We start from the raw sequence: 22,253 nt of genomic DNA on the forward strand, positions 1-22,253 counted from the left end.
CAATAACATTCGTCATTTCAAAACCTCTCTTTCTCTTACCTGCCACATCCAGTCCATCAGCAAAGTACTGTTGGCTCTGCCTTCAAAATATATGCAGAATCCAACTAGGTCCCACCATCTCAGCATTACAACTCTGGTCTAAGCCATTGTTATCTCTCACTTGGATTACTGTAAGAGCCTTGATCTTGTTAGCCTGCTTGGCCCCCTATAATCTGTTCTCAACACATGGGTCAGGATAATCTCTTTTAAATGTCAGTCATGGGGCGCTTGGCTGGCTCAGTTGGAAGAGCTTGCGACTCTTGATCTTGGGGTCGTTGAGTTCGAGCCCCACATTAGGTGTACAGATTACTTAAAAATAAATAAACTTAAAAAAAAAAATGTCAGTCATAACATTTCTGTATTCAAAACCCTCTAGTAGCTTTCTATCTCAGAGTCAAAGTCTTTACTGTGGCCTGAAGGCCCTAGACTATCTGTAACCCCCATCCCATTTCCTCTCTGATTTCATCTCATTATATTCTTTCTCTGGAATTTTTGTCTGTTTCCTGAGGTATTCTTAGTATCTTAGTGATAATGTTTAGCATAGAGTAAGATCAACAAATATTTATTGAATGAATGAAAAATATCTGATTCCAGAAATTTTCCTTTTCATCATTCCCTTTTATGCATATACTGGTGACTCTGAGATGAAGGTGGTTGGCTGGACTCTTTAAAGAGGCCCTTCTATCAAAGCCCAACTTGTGGACCAACCAGAAGAGACATTTGGTCTCTTAGGGTATTAATGGTTTTCAATTCCTTTAAGCATGATGTGGGGACTCTGCTCAGGGTATACCCTGATTCTTAACCAATAGTTGCAAAATTGATCAATAAGGGTATTTGGTAGAAAGAATAGACCAGAAAAGCAGTACTACTTCTCTAACTTAAAGGCCATTGTTTGTTAGTTCAGGATTTTTTAGAATTAAATAAAAATAAATTCTAATAAGAGCCAAGTTGAAATTTTCCCATGGACATGTAACATTCATTGTTACTCAACTATCTAGATGACATTCTGTAATAATTGCTTCATTTCTGGAAAAAATATTTCTAAACAACTCAAGTATGCCAATGGCTTTTGTACAGGCCTCACTTTTGGTAATACTGAGGGAGAGAAATTATATTTTAGAGTTTAGATAAGACTCTGAATTGTTACTCTTCTAAATTATGTCTGTTAGTTCCAATTGTTCTATTCCAAGCTTTAGTTATTACCAGAAGAGAACTTTAGCTTCTGAATAACTAGAAAAAAATAAAAAGGTAGTAGTAAATACAGATAAGGCTGCCTTTAGAGTGAGCTATCAGTTAAATGTCAGTTAAATAAATGATGATACGTTAGTATGATGGAGGATCCTACTGTTATACAGACATTTAAAAGCATGAAATGTGACATGAAATGTTTATGGTACAATGTTTAAATTAAAAAGCAGGGGGAAAATAAACATTTATCATTTGATATAAATTTTTGTGGCAGGTTATTTTGTTGAGATTTTAATTCTGTATGTTCTCCTATTCCCCTACCCCTTGCCCCGATACAATCAGGTATGCAGACTCTCATATTTCTGTAAGGCAAAAAGCAAAAGCTGCTTAGAGAAACAACATAGTCTCTAGCTGTCTTTAGAAATGAGAAGGGCGGGGCGGGGGGCGGGACAGGAATGCCTTTGAAAGTCTGAAACCCAAAAGGTTGAGTGAGCAGCTAAGTCTTCCGTCTTGCTCTGTGACAGAGCCCAGGATGGTGGCAAAACCTCAAAGCAGAAGGCTGCACCTGGGTGCTGGGGTTGCCAGATTCACTCATTTGATTCCAGATTCTTGAGATCCAAGGGTGGTAAAGGAATACTGGAGTCATCAGACCAGAAGGGAAGATGGCATAAAAGGAAATCTCAGCAGTAAATCAATGTGGACAGACAACTAAATAATTCCAGGTACAGGGCGCCTGGGTGGCTCAGGTCATGATCTCAGGGTCCTGGGATGGAGCTCCCTGCTCAGCGGGGAGTCTGCTTCTCCCTCTCCCTCTGCCCCTCCCCCCAACTCGTGCACTCTCTTTAGCTCTCTCAAATAAATGAAAAATAAAATCTTTAAAGAGTAATAGTTTCCAGGTACTTCCACAATTATTAAGGCCCTAGAAAGTTCGTACAATCTTAGGTGGAGAGGAAATGTCAGTAACTGAGACTGACTTTCCCACCAGCATGGCAGGGTGGGAGCTTAGGACTGGATTCAGGATGATCTAAAGAAATGCAATATTTATTTCTATGGAGTGAAAGCCATACCTACAATACACGTATGCATATACAAGGTATTGCATATTATAAATATTAGAAAATATATTCTCAGGGTAATTTTCTTCCTTTCTTTAGATATATATTATTGTAAGGGGAAAAAAAATCACTAAAATTTTAACAGTGATTTTTCTCCACCTAACAAATTATAAGGGATTTTTTTTCATACTGTTTGCATTTGAAAAAGTTTAAATGTGTATTCCTTTTATTATTGGAAAAAAATTATAAAACCAACTGTAAGCTGACTTCTTTTCCTGTATATCTGAACAGGTAAAAAACAGGGAAGGGCATATATCATAATCTTAGGTTCTATTTTTCAGCTGTTTCAGACCTACCAACATTCTTAGAGGTATAATATAAGCTCAGCTTCAGGAATAGAAAACAGGCTTTTCTCACATAAAAAAAAAAAAAGTATTGTATACCTCCTGTACCCTGTAAAAATTTAAAATATGATTGAATCAGTCAGGGTCCCAGCAGGAAAACAGATGGCACACTCAAAAGGCACAACTGAAGGGAGTGTAATCAGAATGTGGGCAGGGAAACAGCAAGAGATGATACAGTACCACTGCCAACTTGGGCCAATATGGAGGGAGGGAAGGTAATAAATACCCTGATCTCTTTCTCCCACTGCCTTCTGATCTCCTGCTAGTGCCCTCCATCAGCTGAGCTCAACCAGAAGCCAGACAGGAAAGGGACGTTGCTGAAGGAGATTTCTAGGGGCAATGGAGACCACCTAGCACAGAAACATCAAGGAGCAAGCAATCCTACAAATTTGCTATAAACATTTCCAAATTTAGGGATTAAGAGGTACAAACTTCCAGTTATAAAATAAACAAGTCACAGGGATGATGAGTACAGCATAGGGTATATATCAATAATATTGTAATAACTTCGTATGGTGGACGGGTGGTGACTACACTTACTGTCGTGAGCATTTTGTAACATACATAATTGTCAGATCGCTATGTTGTAGCTGAAACTAATATGTCAATATACTTCAATTAAAAAAAATTTGTTTTTAATAGGAAAAAAATACTTCCAAATTTAAAGATTTCTACTAGAAGGGTACTCAAAAGACAGTTTTAGAATTAATTTGGGGGTGCCTGGGTGGCTCAGTTGGTTAAGCGACTGCCTTTGGCTCAGGTCATGATCCTGGAGTCCTGGGATCAAGTCCCGCATCGGGCTCCCTGCTCAGCAGGGAGTCTGCTTCTCCCTCTGACCTTCCCCCCTCTCATGCACTCTCTATCTCATTCTCTCTCTCAAATAAATAAATAAAATCTTAAAAAAAAAAAAGAATTAATCTTTAGTACTGTACAATATGTTTGGAATTATTATTACTACTGCTAAAGCACTTTTATTCATTCCTTTTTTTTTTTAAAGATTTTATTTACTCATTTGAGACAGAGAGATACAGAGAGAGAGCATGAGCAGGGGGAGCGGCAGAGGGAGAGGGAGAAGCAGGCTTCCCGCTGAGCGGGGAGCCCGATGCGGGGCTCGATCCCAGGACCCTGGGATCATGACCTGAGCCGAAGGCAGACGCTTAACCATCTGAGCCACCCAGGCGCCCCACTCCTAACTTTTTAAACTATATTGAGCACCCAGTTTGTATGATACCATATATATGTGTGTATATATACAGCATAGGCCGTGTCTTCAGGAGCTTATGATTTAATAGATGGAGACAATATGTAAACAAACAGGTGCAATTGTTGTATGTGTGTAGCAGGATGTTAAAATGAGACTCTTTGTATTTCACTTCTGTCTGTGCCTCTAAGAAAGTAAATTATTCCCACATTCCACAGTAAAGTGGAAGGCCACCTAAAGTGGAAATTGAAAAAAAATGGGGGGGGGCTGTTTTTGCAACTCTTACTTGTCTATCCACTTCTAAGTCAGAAAAAAGCTGAAGTTTAGAAGATTTTGAGAGGGTTTTCAGCGTGCAGTGTGTTGACATTGCTTTTTCCTCACCTCATGCCTAGGGAGAGAGGCTTTAATGGAACTTTGATATATGGCCCTTAACAGCCCTTAGAGTTGAGGGTTCCGCGGGGTCACAGTGGATTAGTGTCAGGATCCTATTGAGGAAATCATTCATTCAATACTCACAGAGCACTTATTAAGTACAGGTACTATTGTAAGCTACAGGTGACTACAGCAGTGAATGAAATGTATGAAAATCCCTTGCTTTCATGGAGCCAATATCCTAGTGGAATCGGACAAGCAAAGATGGCTGGCTAATTGCAAAGATGAGTTTTGAGTTCGATCAAAATCTATACTCCCAGAGGTGTGAGGCAAAGCCATTCTGGATATCTGGATCAGATATGGGCTACTGAAGAAAGTCAAGTGGAAGAGTAGAGACTTGCACAGAAAGAAGCTTGAGGCATATAGCACAGATGCTGGCAACTGACATTGAGCTGATTGCCAGATGACATATATTTACCAAGTGCAAGCAAGAGATTGCCAGTATTTGCTCATCAGGGTAAGGTGAGGGTAGAGGTGTTTCTGAAGAATGCATAAAGTATGGGGCGCCTGGGTGGCTCAGTCATTAAGCGTCTGCCTTGGGCTCAGGTCATGATCCCAGGGTCCTGGGATCGAGCCCCGCATCAGGCTTCCTGCTCAGCAGGAGGCCTGCTTCTCCCTCTCCCACTCCCCCTGCTTGTGTTCCCTCTCTCGCTGTCTCTCTCTCTCTGTCAATTAATTAAATAAATAAAATCTTAAAAAAAAAAAGAATGCATAAAATAACAAGTGTCAGGTGTAAACACCTGTTAAGCTCAGAGAGCATCAACCCTTAATTGCAGAACTGTATTAGCCATGTTAAGAACTCTCTTGCCCTTCCCTCTGTTCCAACCTGGGAGAAGTAAGGTAACCTACTGGGTGTTGGTAATGGAAAGGGGTATTAAAAAAGAAGTCAACCATTCCCCTTTTGTCATGGCAGGCTCAAGCTGGAGGGAAGAGGCTTCATTCCTAAAGATTTTATTATTATACTGAACATATTAATTGCCGCTCTGAGGCTGTTGAATTGACTAGCTAATACTGGTGATATTTGTGCCCTGTTTCATTCCAGGAGCAGGGAGGAATTAACTTCACTGGGTATGGTTTTGTTTTTGTTTTTTTAAGGAACAGAGTGTGAGGGCTCACGGGCCTTGGGGGAGTGTGGGAGGGGCCGAAGGAGAGAGAGAATCTTCAGCAGGCTCCACACTCAGCATAGAGCCCCACTCCGGGCTCAATCTCATGACTCTGAGACCATGACCCAAGCCAAAATCAAGAGGCTGATGCTCAACTGCCTGAGCCACCCAGGCACACCATCTACTGGGTGTGTTGTAATATATGGGGGAAAATAGTAAGTTATTTGCAAACTGCAGCCTATATCTCATTTGTACAATGTACCAATTACAGTTGCTAACCAGAGTAACATATTGAGACTTACATGCCCATGGGGAAAAATTTCAACTTGGCTTTTATTTAGCATTTACTTTTTATTTGATTCTAGAAAAGCCTGGTATAGGGGTGCTTGGGTGGCTCAGTCGGTTAAGCGTCTGCCTTCGGCTCAGGTCATGATCTCGGGGTTCTGGGATGGAGCCCTGTATCAGGCTCCCTGCTCAGTGGGGAGTCTCCTTCTCCCTCTGCCTCTCCCCCTACCCTGCTTGTGCTCTCTCTCTCGCCCACTCTCTCTCAAATAAATAATAAATAAAATATTTTTATAAAAAATAGGGGCGGCCTGGATGGCTCAGTCGGTTAAGCATCTGCCTTCAGTTCAGGTCATGATCCCAGGGTCCTGGGATCGAGCCCCGCACCAGGCTCCCTGCTCAGCAGGGAACCTGCTTCTCCCTCTCCCTCTGCTGCTCCCCCTGCTTGTGCTCTCTCTCTGTCAAATAAATAAAATCTTTAAAAAAATAAAACAAATAAAAAATAAAATTAAGAAGCCTGACATACATTAACCAATGAAAGAAGTAGTGCTACATTTGCTGACCCAGTCTTCTTACAAAATATCTTTACTGACCAATTTTTCAGCTCTTGGTTAAGGACCAAGATGTATCCCAAGCCAAATCCTCAAAACATGCAGAGAAGAGCTGAAAGTCATATAAAAACTTTATTAAGTACTTAGGACCTTCAGTTTTGACAAAAAGGACAACCAAATGCCCCTTCTGATGGCTCATAAGTGGAGCTTTGATAAGAGCCAATCACTGTGAATGAATAATGTATCACAAAGCCCCAGATATTTGCTTAGGAGATAATACCCAAAAGGGCAAGTTTGGGAGTAAGAGATTCATCACTCTCTCATTCAACAAATGTTTAGTGAGTGCCTATTATTATGCCAGGCTTTGTCCTAAGCACTAGAAATACCTCAGTAAATAAAAAATTCCTATCCTTGAGTATTTATGTGATTCCCTGTTACATATTTACAGTATCCCCATGCTGTACCCCCCAACTTTTAATTGAGTTAGCTTCACTGGGTTTCTTTTCTTTGCTTCCAACAGGTTCTTTCTACAAAAGTAACACAGTAACAAGTTAATGGAAGGCAACTCCTACAGATCAATGAGAAAATGACTAATAATAATAAATTGAGAAAAGGAATTAAGTGACAGTTCACTAGAGCAACATAAATTGCCAAGAAATACATGAAAAGATTTTTTTGCTAGTAATCAAAAAATACAAATAAAAATTAAAGTTTTTTTTTTTTTCTTTTTCTGCCTATCAGCTTAGTAAAGGTAAAAAGTACTCACCCTATCCAGTGCTGGTGAAGTCATAAAGAAAGTGGAACTCTGAGGCACTGTAGAATATAAATTGATATTAACTTTTTACTTTTTTGTAATTTAGCCATATTTATCCTAATTGTAAATGCAGGTTCCCTTTGACCTGGCAATTCTGTTACTATGAATTCATCATAAGGAGGTAATCAGGAAATGTGTGTACGTATAAGAATATTCATTATAGTATTTTTATAATAGCAAAGGCTTGGAAATAATCTAATGGCTCACCCATAGTTAATTATCGTATTTCTACACAATGGAATATATGCAACTATTGAAAATAATATATATCATTACTTAATGGACATGAAAACATGGCCATAACTTTTTTGAAAAGATTTTACTTGTTTATTTATTTGAGAGAGAGAGAGCTCGCACAGGCACAAGGAGGGAAAGGGGCAGAGGGGGAGGGAAAGAGGGAGAGAATCTGAAGCAGACTCCCCACTGAGTGTGGAGCCGATATGGGGCTCCATCTCATGACCCTGAGATCATGACCGAAGCCGAAACCAAGAGTCAGATGCTTAACCGACTGAGCCACCCAGGCGCCCCTGCCATAACTTTTTAAGTGTAGTATAAAACAGTTTAGTATGATCTTATTTGTAAAAACAATTATATATTTATTATACATATACATAAATATATATATATATATTTTTTTTTTTTTAAGTAGGCTCCATGCCCAGTGTGGAGCCCAACGTGGGGCTTGAACTCACAACCCTGAGATCAAGACCTGAGCTGAGATCAAGAGTCGGACACTTAACAAGACGGAGCCACCCAGGTGCCCCCATTATACATATTTTTGAAGCAAGTGAATATATACATATGTAGAAAAGAATAGGTCAAAATGTTTATGTACTATATGAAAAATTTTAAATGAGTAGTTACTTAATCATTCAACATTCACTAAACAATATTTATTAAGCACTTAGTATGTGTTAGGCATTATGCTGAGTGCTAGAGAAACAAAGGAGAACGATCTGTTAATTTAAACCTGTTAATTTAATCCACTAAATTAACAGTGATTTTTTAAAATGACAACAACCAGCATTGGTGAATTTGAGGAGGAGGAGACCCTCATATATTATTGTGAAGAGCGCCAAATCCGAACCACTAGACCACCAGGGAGGTTTCATGTAATATTGTGCAGAGTATAAACTGGTAAAACATTTCTGGAGGGCAACTTAGAACTTTCTATTAAAAGTTTTAGAAAAATCCATTTCATTTGACCCTACAATTCCATTTGTAGGAATTTATTCTAAAGAAAGGAGTATAGCCTGCTTCTCCCCCTGCCTGCCACTCCCCCTGCTTGTGCTCTCTCTCTGACAAATAAATAAAATCTAAAAAAAAAAAGGGGGGGGAGTATAAAAATATCTATCAAGCAGCTCATAAATGAGTGGGTGAGTAGGGGGGAATCTAAATATTAAACAATGCGGACTTGTGTAAATAAAACATTGTACATTCATAACGCAGAATACTAGAAAGTCGTATTTAACCTAAAAATGTTTAACAGGGAAAAAAAGACCAAAATATAAAAGTGAAAGGTTTAAAAAGAGTGTGATACTAAATTGCTCTGAACTTGAGCAAATCACTTAAGTGATCTGAGTCTGTTACTTCATCTGCAAAGTTTAGATCATTAAGGATCCTTTCAATTCGTACCTTACCTGAGCCTAGGTACTTATCTTTTATGCTTTATAAAGAAGGTAAGTCACCATTGGCGCAAAGTAGATGTTACTGTACTAAAGTCTTTCATCTGGGGATTTACCAAAAGTTCTCAACAGAGAAAATATGTGTTTCAGAAGTAAATCCCCAGTTTTTTTTTCAGGGTCTAATCTACCAGATTAAAAAATTACATTAAAAAAAAAAACACTTAAAAACCAAGCATCATGCTTGGTTTTGAGACCACAGAAAGACATTACTGCCCTCATGGAGTTCAAAGTCTTGTAGAGGAAACCAATAATGATAAAGAGTGATCAATGGCAACAGAGCCTTGAGAAATGTTTTCTCCAGGAAATAGAGAAAAGGATTCCAAAGGAGAAAGAAACGCATGTACACAGACAACATACTTGACGAAGAGTGTGGCTGACACATACAAACAGACCATTATTTTGTGGCCTTTCTTACAGCCTCGTCCTTCTCCCAGTCAGACAACACCCCAAATCTCTGTGGACCCTGAACGAGAGATGTCCAGCGGCACACTGGATCACCTGGAGTCGCAGGCGTCGTCTCGATCGATTTCAGGTGTATCGGCCGGGCGGGTGAGGAACTGGCGGGAATCTGCAACACACAGCTAATAACCACTGAGAATCCAAGAAGGGCGATTTTGTAGAGGCCGCCCCGCAGCTCTCAGCTGCCGCAGGCACTCCTAGCCCAAGATTTCCCGCCAATCTCAACTCCTCCTTCTTCCTAGGCCCCGCCCACTTTGGAGGGGCTGCGAGCTTTGAGGGCGGGGAAGCGTTGGGTGTCTATCGATATCTCTGGGATAGACTGCCCTGCCCTGCGCCGCCTCCGTCAAAATCCCGAAGGCTTCTCTGTAGATCGCCGAGTGGTAGTTTCGGCAACTTTCCTGAACCCGCACCTCTGCAGGAGGCCGCAGCCGGACCCGCGCCGGAACCATGGTGCGTTGGATTTTGAGCGCCGGCAGGGTTGGGGGTGAGGTCCGCCGGCGAGGGGATGGCGAGCCGCTCCTCCTGTCATCCTCAGAGCGGCCCGGGGCCACGGGGTATGGGAACCTCCGCCAACGGGAGGGTTCCAGCAGTGATTCAGCATCTCCGGCCTGGCCGGGAGAGGGGCGGTGGGTACTCGGTGCGACCATTCTCCGGGGTTCGTTTCGCTTTCTGGCGGGCCTGGGACGCTACTTCCTCGGTCAGCTGTCTGAGTTCGCTCCTCCAGTTCCTTCAGTGGTGTGGTTCTGAGCGGCCCAGAGTGGCCCCTCGTGCTCTGTGTGGGAGGGAGGAGGAAATAGGGACTTGACTTCTCGGTTTCACTGTAATGCTAGTGCAGACTTGATCCCAGGTTGGGTTCCAGGACAGCGTCCATTTTACTTGTGGGTTCATCTGATTTCTCTCTCCCAAAGAGCTTGATCAGAAAGGGTTCTTTTCCCGGCGCCCGGATGGCTCAGTCAGTTAAGCGTCTGCCTTTGGCTCTGGTCATGATCCCAGGGTCCTGGCATCAAGCCTCCTGTCGGATTCCCTGACCCTCAGGGAGTCTGCTTCTCTCCCTCTCGCTCCCTCCCCGTCCCCCCGGCTGTTGTGCTCTCTCTCTCTCTCAAATAAATAAATAAAATCTTAAAAAAAAGGGGGGGGTTCTTTTCAATCACTTTGTCCACTCACCTATTTTTACGGATGAATAAACGGAGGCTGAGAGAAGTGGTGATATCACGGTTACCACCTAGGCTCAGGGCTTCCAGCCTATCTGCCATTCCAGCACTCAACTTTCTCACTCTCCCCTCCGTCCCCCGGTTATTCTCCCAAGATTCGGCTAGTAGACTTGTTTTAATATCCTTATTAAAGCAGTAATGGTTCTGATGCTGTAGCTATTTGTGTCAGTGTCTAACTTCCTGAGAATATTCTTGTGTTTATTCATTCAATATGAATGTTTATATGTTCAAGGCACTGTTTTAAGTGCAGTAAGGGTTCAAAGATAAATTTGCCATATCCCTAATCATAAAGTAGAAGGGGACGTGTGGATAAAGAACCGGTGGGAGTATATGTTGGAATTTTGGGAGAAAAGATGGAGAAGACTTAAACAGGTAGACATATGAGCTAGTTTAAAGAAAAAGAGGGAAGAGCATAAGCAGGGAAGGGAAGGAAAGTTGACACTATGAGCTTTAGTAATTGAACCCAAAGGGAGTGCTACGGTAGAATTGAAAGTTGGGAAGTTAGGTCCCATCTAGATCTGCTCCTCCCTTCTATCTCATGTTTGCAACTGAGTAATCTTCCAATGAGGTTGTATTAACAGCACATGTTAATGTTGAATCTAAACAGATGGGAGAACATTTTTTAATGATAGAGCTTATTAAAAATTGGAATTTGTAATGTTCTTAAATCAATAGGTGTTTTTTCTTTTGTTTTCAGTTTCGCAACCAGTATGACAATGATGTCACTGTTTGGAGCCCTCAGGTAAAAATGTTTTATACTTGTGAAGTGGCTTTAGAGGGTCACCTAGCTAGCTCACTGTTAGAGCATGCAATTCTTGATCTTGGGGTGGTGAGTTTGAGCCCCACTTTGTGTGTGGAGCCTACTTAAGAAAGAAAGAAAGGAACTCATGAAATTGTAGGCTGTGAGAAAATGGAATATAATCATTTTAGACATTCCTGGAACCTAAATTTATCATTAAAATAAGTTTTCTAATTTAAAAGAAAAATCATTTGAGATTTAACTATATTCACCTGAGATTTGGGAATACTAGATCAATTTTAAATATATAAAATGGTCTTGTAAGATGACTCTAAGATGTGTTGTTGTTTTCTCTTTAGGGCAGGATTCATCAAATTGAGTATGCAATGGAAGCTGTCAAGCAAGGTTCAGCCACAGTTGGTCTGAAATCAAAAACCCATGCAGTGTTGGTTGCATTGAAGGTGAGTGAGGTAGTAAATAAATCTTCCTCATGTAGAAAATGGTACTAACAAATGTAAGTTTCACTGTACAAATAATAAAATTATAAATGTGTTTTTATGTTTTATAATGTCTCTGTTTAGAGAGCACAGTCAGAGCTTGCAGCTCATCAGAAAAAAATTCTCCATGTTGACAACCATATTGGTATCTCAATTGCGGGACTTACTGCTGATGCTAGACTGTTATGGTGAGTATGATCATGAAAAACAAAAGAAACATCCCTTTTGATTCATCCAGCTAAGATATTTGAGGAAGTTGTCTGGCAGAGTTTCTAAGTTCAGATTGTGATACCTTAGTGGATTTGGGCTCAGTTACTAAGTACTCCATTTCTTGATCCCTATAGTAGTAACTACTAGAATTAACCATGTTAAGAGTAAAGCTTTAGAGAAGTCACCAAATAATGTGATACTTGTTAACTCAGGGTATATTGTTTGAGACAATGTTATGTCTAAGAAGAGCTTGACACTTTTGTCTGGTTTCTAATGATCGGGGGAACTACCCTTCCTTTCTTTAATATGCCAGTATTTATTAGACATATATTTTTTGTGAAGCTCAATACTGGATACCGCATGGTACACAAGGGTGAGTCAGATATGCATCGCGTCTTTTAGGAACTTAAAATCTAGTAGTATATCTATAATACCAGGTAGATTTCTGTGAGAGTCCAGGGGAGATAGAGATTATTTCTAGTTGAGAGGTGTTGTATAAATGAAGAGCTGGGGTTTGAAGTCATGCAGATTGAGTTTCGTTCTCACCTTTACCACTTAGTATTTGAGATGAGGCTGGTTACTTAAACCATCGATTCTTTTTTTTTTTTCCATCAATTCTTTTAGTATTTTATTTTTCAAGGTTATTGTTTAAGAGCCTAACATGTAGAGCATTTAACACAGTGCCTTTCAGGTAATATATGAATGTGTGTTGGGAGATCAAAGGTAGTTAGCCGAAACTAATTTCTTAAGCCTGTGATTTAATTAGGGAAGAAAGAATATAAGCATTAAGGGTAAATAGTAGTGCTACTGTTTTAAGTTTTCAGGTTACCCAGCAAGCTCCCTGCTCTCTTGGGTTGGCGATACAGTGAGAGCATTATTGGTTTCTGAAAGCTCTTGAAAATGTAAAATATGTTGCATGGTTAAACATTTTATTTAACCCAATCTATCCAAAATATTGCCATGTCAACATGTAATCAAGATAAAAACCTGATTAATGAGCTCTTTTTCATTGGTTTTTGTACTGAGTCTTTGAAATTTCATGTGTATTTTGCACTTACAGTACTTCTTAATTCAGACTAGCCACTTTTGAAGTGCTGAATAGTCACATATAACCAGTACCTGCCATGTTGAGCAGTGCAGTTTAGATAGCCTTGGGAAATGGACTTCAAAGTACTGAGCAAATAGCATGGTTCCCGCAGTCAACATTGGATTCTCAGATGTGACATACACATAAACTGGACAAAGCAACATGGAAGGAAAGGTGCATATCCATTTCTTGCTGTTTATCCTCTTGTCTTTAATAGTTAGGCATGAATTCCCTTTTCCCCAGGGTTACATTTGCTTGAATCTTGCCAGTGTTAACAGTGAGGCTCAACAGTCTAGTGTCCAACATCTCCTCTAGAGTGCTGCTTATGGGTAGAAGCACTGTTGGCAAGAACATGTAGCAGTGCCCTAGTTCAGGTTCTATTTCTTGCAGTTGCTCTATTGGGGAAATTTCAGCTGGTTCAAGACCTAGAATTAAGACAATCTTGGGACAGTGGGAAGGGTAAGAAAAGAGAGCTTGCTCTTTTTCTCTTGCTCAGCCTTCTCTGTTCTCTAAAGTGCTCAGAGACCAAGTTTATCTAGAGCTAAGGAATATTTTAATCTTTTTTTTTTAAAAACCTCAGGTGGCCCAAGAGTTTGGTATAAATATGCATCCTTGTGGCATGTCTTTCTCATTCCCTTGTGTGGATGTAATCCATGTGAAGAAAGCAAAAAGAAATGAAATTACTTTATTTAGATTGAAATAACTCTGATATGAAATAACTAATTTTCCTTGTTTCTTTTTTAGTAATTTTATGCGCCAAGAGTGTTTGGATTCCAGATTTGTATTTGACAGACCTCTTCCTGTGTCTCGTCTTGTATCTCTCATTGGAAGCAGTATCCTTTTTTTGTAGCATTTATGGATGTGAACTTTAGATAGAGTTTTGATACTTAAGCATTATGTTAATTATTGGGCATATAATACATAGCATAGGTAAGATTTTGAAAACTTTAAGTTTAGTTACTTTTCAATAACAGAATGTTTAAAATTTAGAAGGAGAATTGTGGGACGTTTTGCCATGGAAAAATGTGTTCTAAATAAGGAATTGGGGGGTGCCTGGGTGGCTCAGTTGGTTGGGCAACTGCCTTCGGCTCGGGTCATGATCCCGGAGTCCTGGGATCAAGTCCTCCTCCGGGCTCCTGGCTCAGCGGGGAGCCTGTTTCTCCCTCTGACCCTCTCCCATCTCATGCTGTTTCTCACTCTCTCTCTCTCTTTCAGATAAATAAATAAATACATAAAATCTCTAAATAAGGAATTGGGTTGCTCTTTCGTCAGCCCTTTTCCAGACCCAGATAAGCCCAATTTGAGGAAAACCATTCAAGTCTCATTTTTAGAGAAGATTTTTAAAGTTTTTTATTGGTGGTTCTAGATGTCCTTCAAAATTATTGACCCCTTATAGCCAAAACAGATGAGGTTCTCTACGTGAGAAGAGATCATTTTGCTAGCGCTTATTCTTGAGTTTGGTGGATAGTCCTAACATTTTTTAATACTAGGCCAAAGAAATATTTCTCTTTTATTTTCTTCTTGCTGTGGTGGATTATGCAGCGACTAGAAAAAAACAGAGCTCTTTGTCAATAGTGCTTAATTTGAAAATAAAGGTAGTACTTTATTCCTTGTTTGAACAGTTTCTTTAACTAGTTTAAGAGACCCAGATACCAACACAACGATATGGCCGGAGACCATATGGTGTTGGGCTGCTTATTGCTGGTTATGATGTAAGTTCATAGAATTGTTATATTTTAATGATTTTTTAAAAACTGACTAGAAATTATATAGTGTATATATATTCTATTTGTAGGATATGGGCCCTCACATTTTCCAAACCTGTCCATCTGCCAACTATTTTGACTGTAGAGCCATGTCCATTGGAGCCCGTTCTCAATCAGCTCGTACTTACTTGGAGAGACATATGTCTGGGTTTATGGAGTGTAAGTGATTTTTTTTGGTCCCCTCCAGTCTTTATATAGTGAATAAATAGTATCCTAAATGAAGAAAACTATCAGCTTTACAGAAAGAGTTTTTTGTTTTATTTTGTTTTTAAATAAGCCCATGGAGTGTTCATTATTTCTGTTATGCATATGGTTATTACCCCATCTAGCCATCACAGTAGTTTCGATCACTAGTAGACCTTTGTCAAAATACAAATACGAAAATACAAATGTCCTCAACTTTGAAAACTCTTGGTTCAGTTGGTCTGAAGTGTGCCCCAGCCAGAGTTGAGAACCACTTGGTTACCAATGATAAGTTCTGTTACCAACTTTTAGTTTTCTGTGATTCTCATCTTATTTTTAGCCACACAGACATTTCTACATTAAGTAGTCCATAAACAAGTAAAAAATTAATGTACCTATGGGAAAGAAAGGTAAAAATGTTGATGTAAGATGTGATCATAGGATAGGTTTTCAAGCGCTTTGCTTATGCAAGGGTCTTAGATTAACACATGCTTTTTGGACATCTCTTGAGGTGACCATGTGGTTGTTTCCCCTTCATTCTATTGTGGTGTATTGCATTATTTGACTTTTGAATGTTAAACCAGCTTTGCATTCCTAGGATAAATCACTCTTGCTCATGATTTATAATACAGACTAAATATATATATACACATACATACATATGTTTATGTAAACATAAATGTTGCTGGATTCATTTTGCTGATATTTTGTTGAGGTTTTTTGTGTCTGTATTTATAAGGGTTATTGATCTGTAGTTTTATTTTCTTGTGATATCTTTGTCTAGTTTTGTTATCAGGTTAATACTGGCCACATAGAAAGAGTTGGAGACTTTGTTTATAAAGAGCAAATACCTTCCATAGAACACATCCTACAAAACTTTGTGCTGTGTCACTTGTGAATCAGGATTCTCATTTAATTTAGCATAAAAAGGTCAAATTTAGTAACAAAAATCATGTTCTTTTATTAAATAAAATAATAGTGATGTTATTATTATTAGATTATATGGCTAAACATTAAAATTTTGGCTGTTTTTATTGTGATATATTTAGTATGTGACTGAAACCATAATTTCAGACTACAGACCTGACAAATAAAAGCCACCTAGCATGAAGATGAAATTAAGAAATAATTGTTGATTTATTATATAGGCAATTTGAATGAACTGGTTAAACATGGTCTGCGTGCCTTACGAGAGACGCTTCCTGCAGAACAGGACCTAACTACAAAGGTAGATACCATATTTTTCAATTTGAGATTTAAAATTACAGGTCAATCATTTATTTCATAAATATAATAGAGGAGTATATACTTAACAGTTCTTTAATTTGGGAGATGGTTGCCTTGGTTCATTCTTTCTCTTTAAGCTATTCACTAAATGATCTGATTTTGAAATAATTTTCAAACATTTCTTTTTGGAATAAAGCAATAAAACCAATAAGTCTTAGGTGCAATGTCCTTCAGTTTCTTCAGCAGGTAGGAATATCTTCGTATTATTAACTCAGTTAACAAATATATAATATTGAGCACCTACCATATGTAGGCACTAGACACTGAGAATATAATAAACATGGCAAACATCTTGGCCTTCATGGAACATACATCCAAGTCGGAGAGATAGACAATATACCCATAAGTGAATTATATAATATTATTAGAAAATGATAAATACTACAGAAAAAATAGGTTAAGAGGAGAAAGGAGGACCATCTGGGTATAGGAAGGGGGTTTGGTGAGGGAAATTTAAAATAGGGTGGTCAAGGATGGCTTCACTAAGAAAGTGAAATTTGAGGGAAGTATCTAAAGGAGGTGAGTGAGTGAGTGATTCAGATGTCTGGAGGAAGATCATTCCAGGAATACATGTATAAGGGCCTTGAGTCCAGAATATTAATTGAGGCAAGAAGGCCAGGAGTGTTGGAGGCAATGATCAAGAGGAAGAGAAGGAATAAAGTCAGATAATGGAGACCAGATCATGTATAAACCATTGCAGGTACTTTGGATTTACTGAGTGGATTGTTAGAGTTTGAACAGAAGAATACTTGATTTGATTTAGGTTTCAAAAGAGTTATTCTGGTCGCCATTCTGAAAATAGATTGTAGTGGGCAACATGGGTGAAAATAGTTTTAAAACTTACCGTAATACAGATGACAGATTGTGGTGAAGTAAAGGAGCTTGGAGTTGGAGATGGGGATAAGTGGTTCAGTTTTGGGTATGTTTTAAAATTAGAGCTAAAAATATTTGCTAGTGAATTGGTTGTGAGGGTGTAAAAACAACAAAAAAAAGTTGTTTTCAAGATTTTGGGCTTGATTAGAGGAAGGAGAGATTTATGGTTTACTGAGCTGGATAAGACAGTGGAAGGAACATGTCTTGGGGTAGGAGTTGTGGAGAAAGATCAGGCAGTTAGCTTAGGACTTATAAAACTTGAAATGCCTACTGTCCATTGGTGATATAGAATAAGCAGATATTGGGGCATCTGGCTGGCTCAGTCAGTAGAGCATGCGGCTCTTGATCTCGGGGTCATGAGTTCAAGCCCCATGTTGGGCGTAAAGCTTACTTAAAAAAAAAAAATGTAAACAGCCATCAGATGTGTATGCCCTGGAGTTTGGTGGAGAATGGTCTAGCTAGACTTAACAAATTTTGGAGTCTTTATGTAGAAATGGCACTTACAGATTGGACTGGATGAAACCACTAAAGGAGTTGAATAGTTTCACAAGAAGTTTGAGGCCTGGGCAAGGGGCACTCTAACCTTTAGAGATTGGAAGGTGAGTATCAGCAAAAAGGGACTTAGAAAGATGACCAGGGAGGTAGGAGGAAAACTTGGAAAGTGAGACATTCTTGAAAACAAATGAAGAAACTATTTCAAGGAGGAGGGAATGAATAATTGCTAATAGATCAAGGAAGATGTGGAATGAGAATTAACCATTAGATTAGCAATGATGGGGACTTGACTAGACAATTTCATTGGAATGGTGAGCCCAAAGCCTGAAAGGAATGGAATCAGGAGAGAATGGGAGAAGAGGAATTGGAGGCAGCTTTATGGAGATTTTCTCCTGCAGGTTCAGAGAAATGGGGTGCTGGCTGGAAGAGAATGTAGTGAGGGTTTTTTGTTGTTTTGGTTTTTTAAGATGGGAGAAATTACAGCACGTCTGTTGCATGGTTTTAAGAATAATCCAGTGTAAAGGAAAACATTTATATAGGATAAATATAAGAAAAACTGCTGGACCAATGTCCTTAAACAGTACACAGGTGGAAAGGTAGACCTTAGAGAGGAAATTGGATCATTCATTCACACTAACGGGAAGGGAGAGAAACTAGGGACATAGATACAGGAAACAGTAGTTACTATGGGAGCTTGTGAACATTCTCTTCTAATTGCTTCTGTTTTCTCAGTGAAATAAGGAGCAAGAAGAATGGAAAATGCTAGAAAGATGTCCAGGAGAAGAGGAGATTGGATGATCTAGGGACCTGTATAGTACAATGCAGGAACCACTAATGGGCCTCCTTGTGGTTAATGATCATTAACTAAAGTGAGATCAGTCAGCATTTTGTAAATCCATTTTATTATAGGATTGGATAATTATTATTTTAATATGTATGTGAAGAATTTACAGTCTGTGTAATCTTTTAAAAATAATTTTTTTTTTCCAACAAAATCAGGAATGTACATTATTTTTATTTGTTTAAAGTACCCATAGGGGCGCCTGGGTGGCTCCGTCAGTCAAGCATCTGACTCTTGATTTTGGCTCAGGTCATGATGAGATCGAGCCCGCATCAGGCTCCATGCTGAGTGTGGAACCTGCTTAAGATTCTCTCTCTCCTTTCTCCCTCCCTGCCCCCCCAAAATAAATAAAGTACCCATAATGCCGTCACTCCAAGATGACTGTCTTTTAAATTTTGGATTTACAGTTACCTGTTGACATTTACAATTTGGAAGAGTTTGCTCAGCTGTTTGGCTTTCTGATTTCATATTTTTACTGAATCATGGAGAATGATTGAGAGAAGGCCTGTATATTCTTACGCCTCAAATTTCCACTAAAATTTTAATTTTACAGGAGCCTTTTTTACACTGGTTAGCATTCACTGAGCATTTTAAGAATTGCTCTTTAATTTTAACATGTAGAAAATAGTTCCAAGACCCCACCAAATTAACATTTTAGAACCTAAAACTTACTTTCTTTCCTTGTTAAGAACCATCATGTCTTAACTTACATGAGAAACAAACCTGATTATTTCTTTGGAGTTAGTCTTACTTCCCAGTTAAGTTGCTTGCTTCGGTAACATTGGTCTGCAATACATTTCCATTATGAGCCAAGTTACAAATTTCTAGGTGGCATAGATCTTTGGCATTACTCATGATTAGCAAAAGTGAATATTAAATCTGCAAGTTATGAGGATGTGCTAGTTTTCTTCTTCCTTTTTTCTCTATACTTAAGTATTTTTTAGTCTTATTAAGTGCTATATAAACTTTTATTCTGCATTTTTCACCCAACATTTAATCAAAAGCATTTTTCCAACATAAAATTCTCTTGATTTTGAATTTCCCCCCCCCCAGAATGTTTCCATTGGAATTGTTGGTAAAGACTTGGAGTTTACGATTTATGATGATGATGATGTATCTCCATTCCTGGAAGGTCTTGAAGAAAGACCACAGAGAAAGGCACAGGTATATAATAATCATAACACCAGAGGCTTTAGTTCTATCATAAACTACTGTTCCTACCACAATTGTTTAGTAGGCTCGCAGTTCAAATGGCAGTAGGAAAACTTAGAACTGAATAATGTAAAATACTGAGGGGGCAGTGATCTCCATAAACAACAAGGGTTGATGATTTGGTTATCTGTTGCTATTTTTCACTATTAAGTCATTCTTTTGCTGGTCTCATTTAGGATCTCTTGTAGTCTGTTGAAGCAGTGGGACTGGAACATCCAAGATGGCTTTATTCACAGTCTTCTTTATTCATATTCTCTAGGTATATCCTAGAGGGACAGCTAGAAGGCTGGGACCTCTGCTAAGATGGCTGGACTACTGTCCATGTAATCTCAGAGCCTCTCTTTACCAGGGTCTCCTTATCAGGGTAGCAGCTCAGAGCTTGCAGAAGTTCAAAAGCTCAAAAGTGGAAGCTGCTAGACATTCTTAAAGGCTGAGGCTCAGGAGTGGCACAGCATCAGTTTTGCTCATTCTGTTGGTGAAAGGAAATCATGAGGCCAGCCAAGAGTCTGTAGGAAAGGGGACTGAAAGAAAGTTCATTGGGGACCCTTTGGAAACTAAATTGGCCCTTTACAAATATTGAGAAAAGGATCAGGAAGTATTGGGAAATCTCAGATTAAATACTGGTCTGTTTTGTTGTGTATTTAGAATACACAGTTGCTATTTATAGATACTTATTTGATAGCTGTGTAATTGAAAATAAAGTGTCCTGGAGAGAAATATTTTCTATAATGTGAGTTTTTTTTCAACTTGGAGAGGATATTGTTGGTACTATTTGAAGGAGTAGGATTTACATTATTTAAACTGTTGTTGATAAGAACCAGCACTGTTGCTGTGAGTTCCACACAGCTGATTTGTTTGGTCATGTTTTCTCTGTGTTTATTAGTGCTAAAGAGGATGAGAATGTCGAAAATGTACTGATTATATTCTAAGGCTAGTACTGATCCTTTATTCCTGAACAAGACAAAGTATGATAAAATGCTGGAATTGTTCAATGATGCTTAGGTTTTCAGACCTCTAAAATTATTTATGTTTTAAAAAAACAAAACACCTTTGTTCAGAAATTTTAACAGGACAATGAACTAAAATTGAGTATCCAAAATGTCTCCTAACCCCTTTTTCTTGTAAATTCTTTTATAATAATTGTGATTAGAAGTATATATTGGTCAAGTGTTTTTTTTTTTTAACCTGTTTTCTTTTTTCTTCCTCTTACAGCCTGCTCAGCCTGCTGATGAACCTGCAGAAAAGGCTGATGAACCGATGGAACATTAAGTTACAAGCCAGTCTGTATGTTTATTATCAAATCTGTAAGAATGTAGGAACATGTACTGATGACAATAATCTGTACGTAGGAATCAGTCCAGATGTGTTTTTCCCTAGCAACTTGTCTGAAACCATATAATGGTGTGCATTTTTCTTTGAGAGGGTCTATATAATCATTTTCTAGAAAGTATAGGTATCTGTACTGATGTTTTTATATGAAGAACATAGTGTCTTTGTGGTTTTAAAGACAACTGTGAAATAAAATTGTTTCACCTGCCTGTGTATTGGGTTTTTGTTTGTTTTTTAAGTAGTTTCAACTATAAGTAGTAATGAGATTACAACTGGTCATCTGCCATGTTTGACAAATTAATTTGCCTTATGTTTAGTGAGGGGGGAAAATAGTACCTCTTATCTGTCACAGCCTTATACCAATTCCCTATATATGGACTGGCTACATGAGAATCCATGGAGATTTGGTTCAGAATACAAATTGCTGGGTTCAACCCTGGAGATCTTATTAAAATGTAAGAAACCGGGCGCCTGGGTGGCTCAGTTGGTTAAGCGACTGCCTTCGGCTCAGGTCATGATCCTGGAGTCCCTGGATCGAGTCCCGCATCGGGCTCCCTGCTCGGCGGGGAGCCTGCTTCTCCCTCTGACCCTCCCCCCTCTCATGTGCTCTCTCTCTCTCATTCTCTCTGTCTCAAATAAATAAATAAAATCTTTAAAAAAAAAAAAATAAAATGTAAGAAACCACCAGTTCCCAGCCACCATAGTAGCAAGGTTTTTAAATGGTTTTTCTTTACAACCAGCAGATGGCAGTAGTGATAGCTCTGGTCTCAGTGTAGGGAGCTTTTGCAAAAATAACAAAAGGGAAATTTTAATCCCAAACCATCATTTCCTCTTATCATGCCCAGCCCCACTCTGGCGTAATCTTTAGACTGCCTTCCATTATTTTTGTGAGCAGTGTATGCAGATACTGCAGAACCATTTTTATCTTAGGCCATGCAAAATGAAATTTGAGGAAATCTGATTTACAAAACACTCCAAAAATTTTGCTGCTAAGAAACCTTGAGTTTTTTATTTCCTGAGATTCCTATCTTTCTAGAGAGGAGCAGTTCATTTGTAGATAGGGAACTTGGATTTTAGATCTAATTCTACTAATTAGTTGCCGTTTGGAGAATTATTGTGAAGGTTAAATGGGAGAATTTATGTGGAAACACCTTGTACACTCTAAAATTCATAAAATGTTAGTTTTTTTCCCCAAATTGTCCAAAAATTTGTGTTTTTTTAAGATTTTATTTTTGGGGTGCCTGGGTGGCTCAGTCGGTTAAGCGTCTGCCTTTGGCTCAGGCCGTGGTCCCAGCATCCTGGGATTGAGC

The 22,253-nt window shown here is 38.9% G+C and overlaps 1 protein-coding gene and 1 long non-coding RNA gene across 8 annotated transcripts in view; one reads left to right on the forward strand and one right to left on the reverse strand.

Annotated features, from left to right (window-relative positions):
- LOC118552713 (uncharacterized) overlaps positions 1-9,435 on the reverse strand; it is a 56,169-nt gene extending 46,734 nt beyond the window's left edge. For 2 of the 3 annotated variants that reach the window (XR_013442411.1, XR_013442409.1), the window contains exons 1-2: positions 9,253-9,426; positions 7,022-7,068 (exon numbers count right to left, since the gene is read on the reverse strand). This is a non-coding gene — a long non-coding RNA (uncharacterized LOC118552713). Of the gene's footprint in view, positions 1-7,021; positions 7,069-9,252 lie in introns of all 3 variants that reach the window. The other variant, XR_013442410.1, reaches the window with a different exon arrangement.
- On the forward strand, positions 1,719-21,156 carry PSMA1 (proteasome 20S subunit alpha 1). 5 transcript variants are annotated; one of them, XM_078058371.1, is made up of 12 exons: positions 1,719-1,949; positions 7,719-7,826; positions 9,172-9,303; positions 11,122-11,166; positions 11,523-11,624; positions 11,745-11,848; positions 13,702-13,790; positions 14,599-14,669; positions 14,753-14,882; positions 16,055-16,134; positions 19,456-19,566; positions 20,827-21,156. In XM_078058371.1, the coding sequence occupies exons 3-12, from the start codon at positions 9,229-9,231 to the stop codon at positions 20,881-20,883; spliced, it is 864 nt and encodes a 287-aa protein (XP_077914497.1). In that variant the 5' UTR covers positions 1,719-1,949; positions 7,719-7,826; positions 9,172-9,228; the 3' UTR covers positions 20,884-21,156. The 5 variants fall into 5 exon arrangements, with proteins under 5 accessions (XP_077914497.1, XP_077914495.1, XP_077914496.1 ...); XM_078058369.1 differs by lacking the exon at positions 7,719-7,826; XM_078058370.1 differs by lacking the exon at positions 1,719-1,949 and having other exon boundaries at positions 7,716-7,826.
- The last annotated feature ends 1,097 nt before the right edge of the window (positions 21,157-22,253 follow it).

The sequence above is a fragment of the Halichoerus grypus genome, chromosome 11 (assembly GCF_964656455.1).
Source record: "Halichoerus grypus chromosome 11, mHalGry1.hap1.1, whole genome shotgun sequence".
Classification (NCBI taxonomy): domain Eukaryota; kingdom Metazoa; phylum Chordata; class Mammalia; order Carnivora; family Phocidae; genus Halichoerus; species Halichoerus grypus.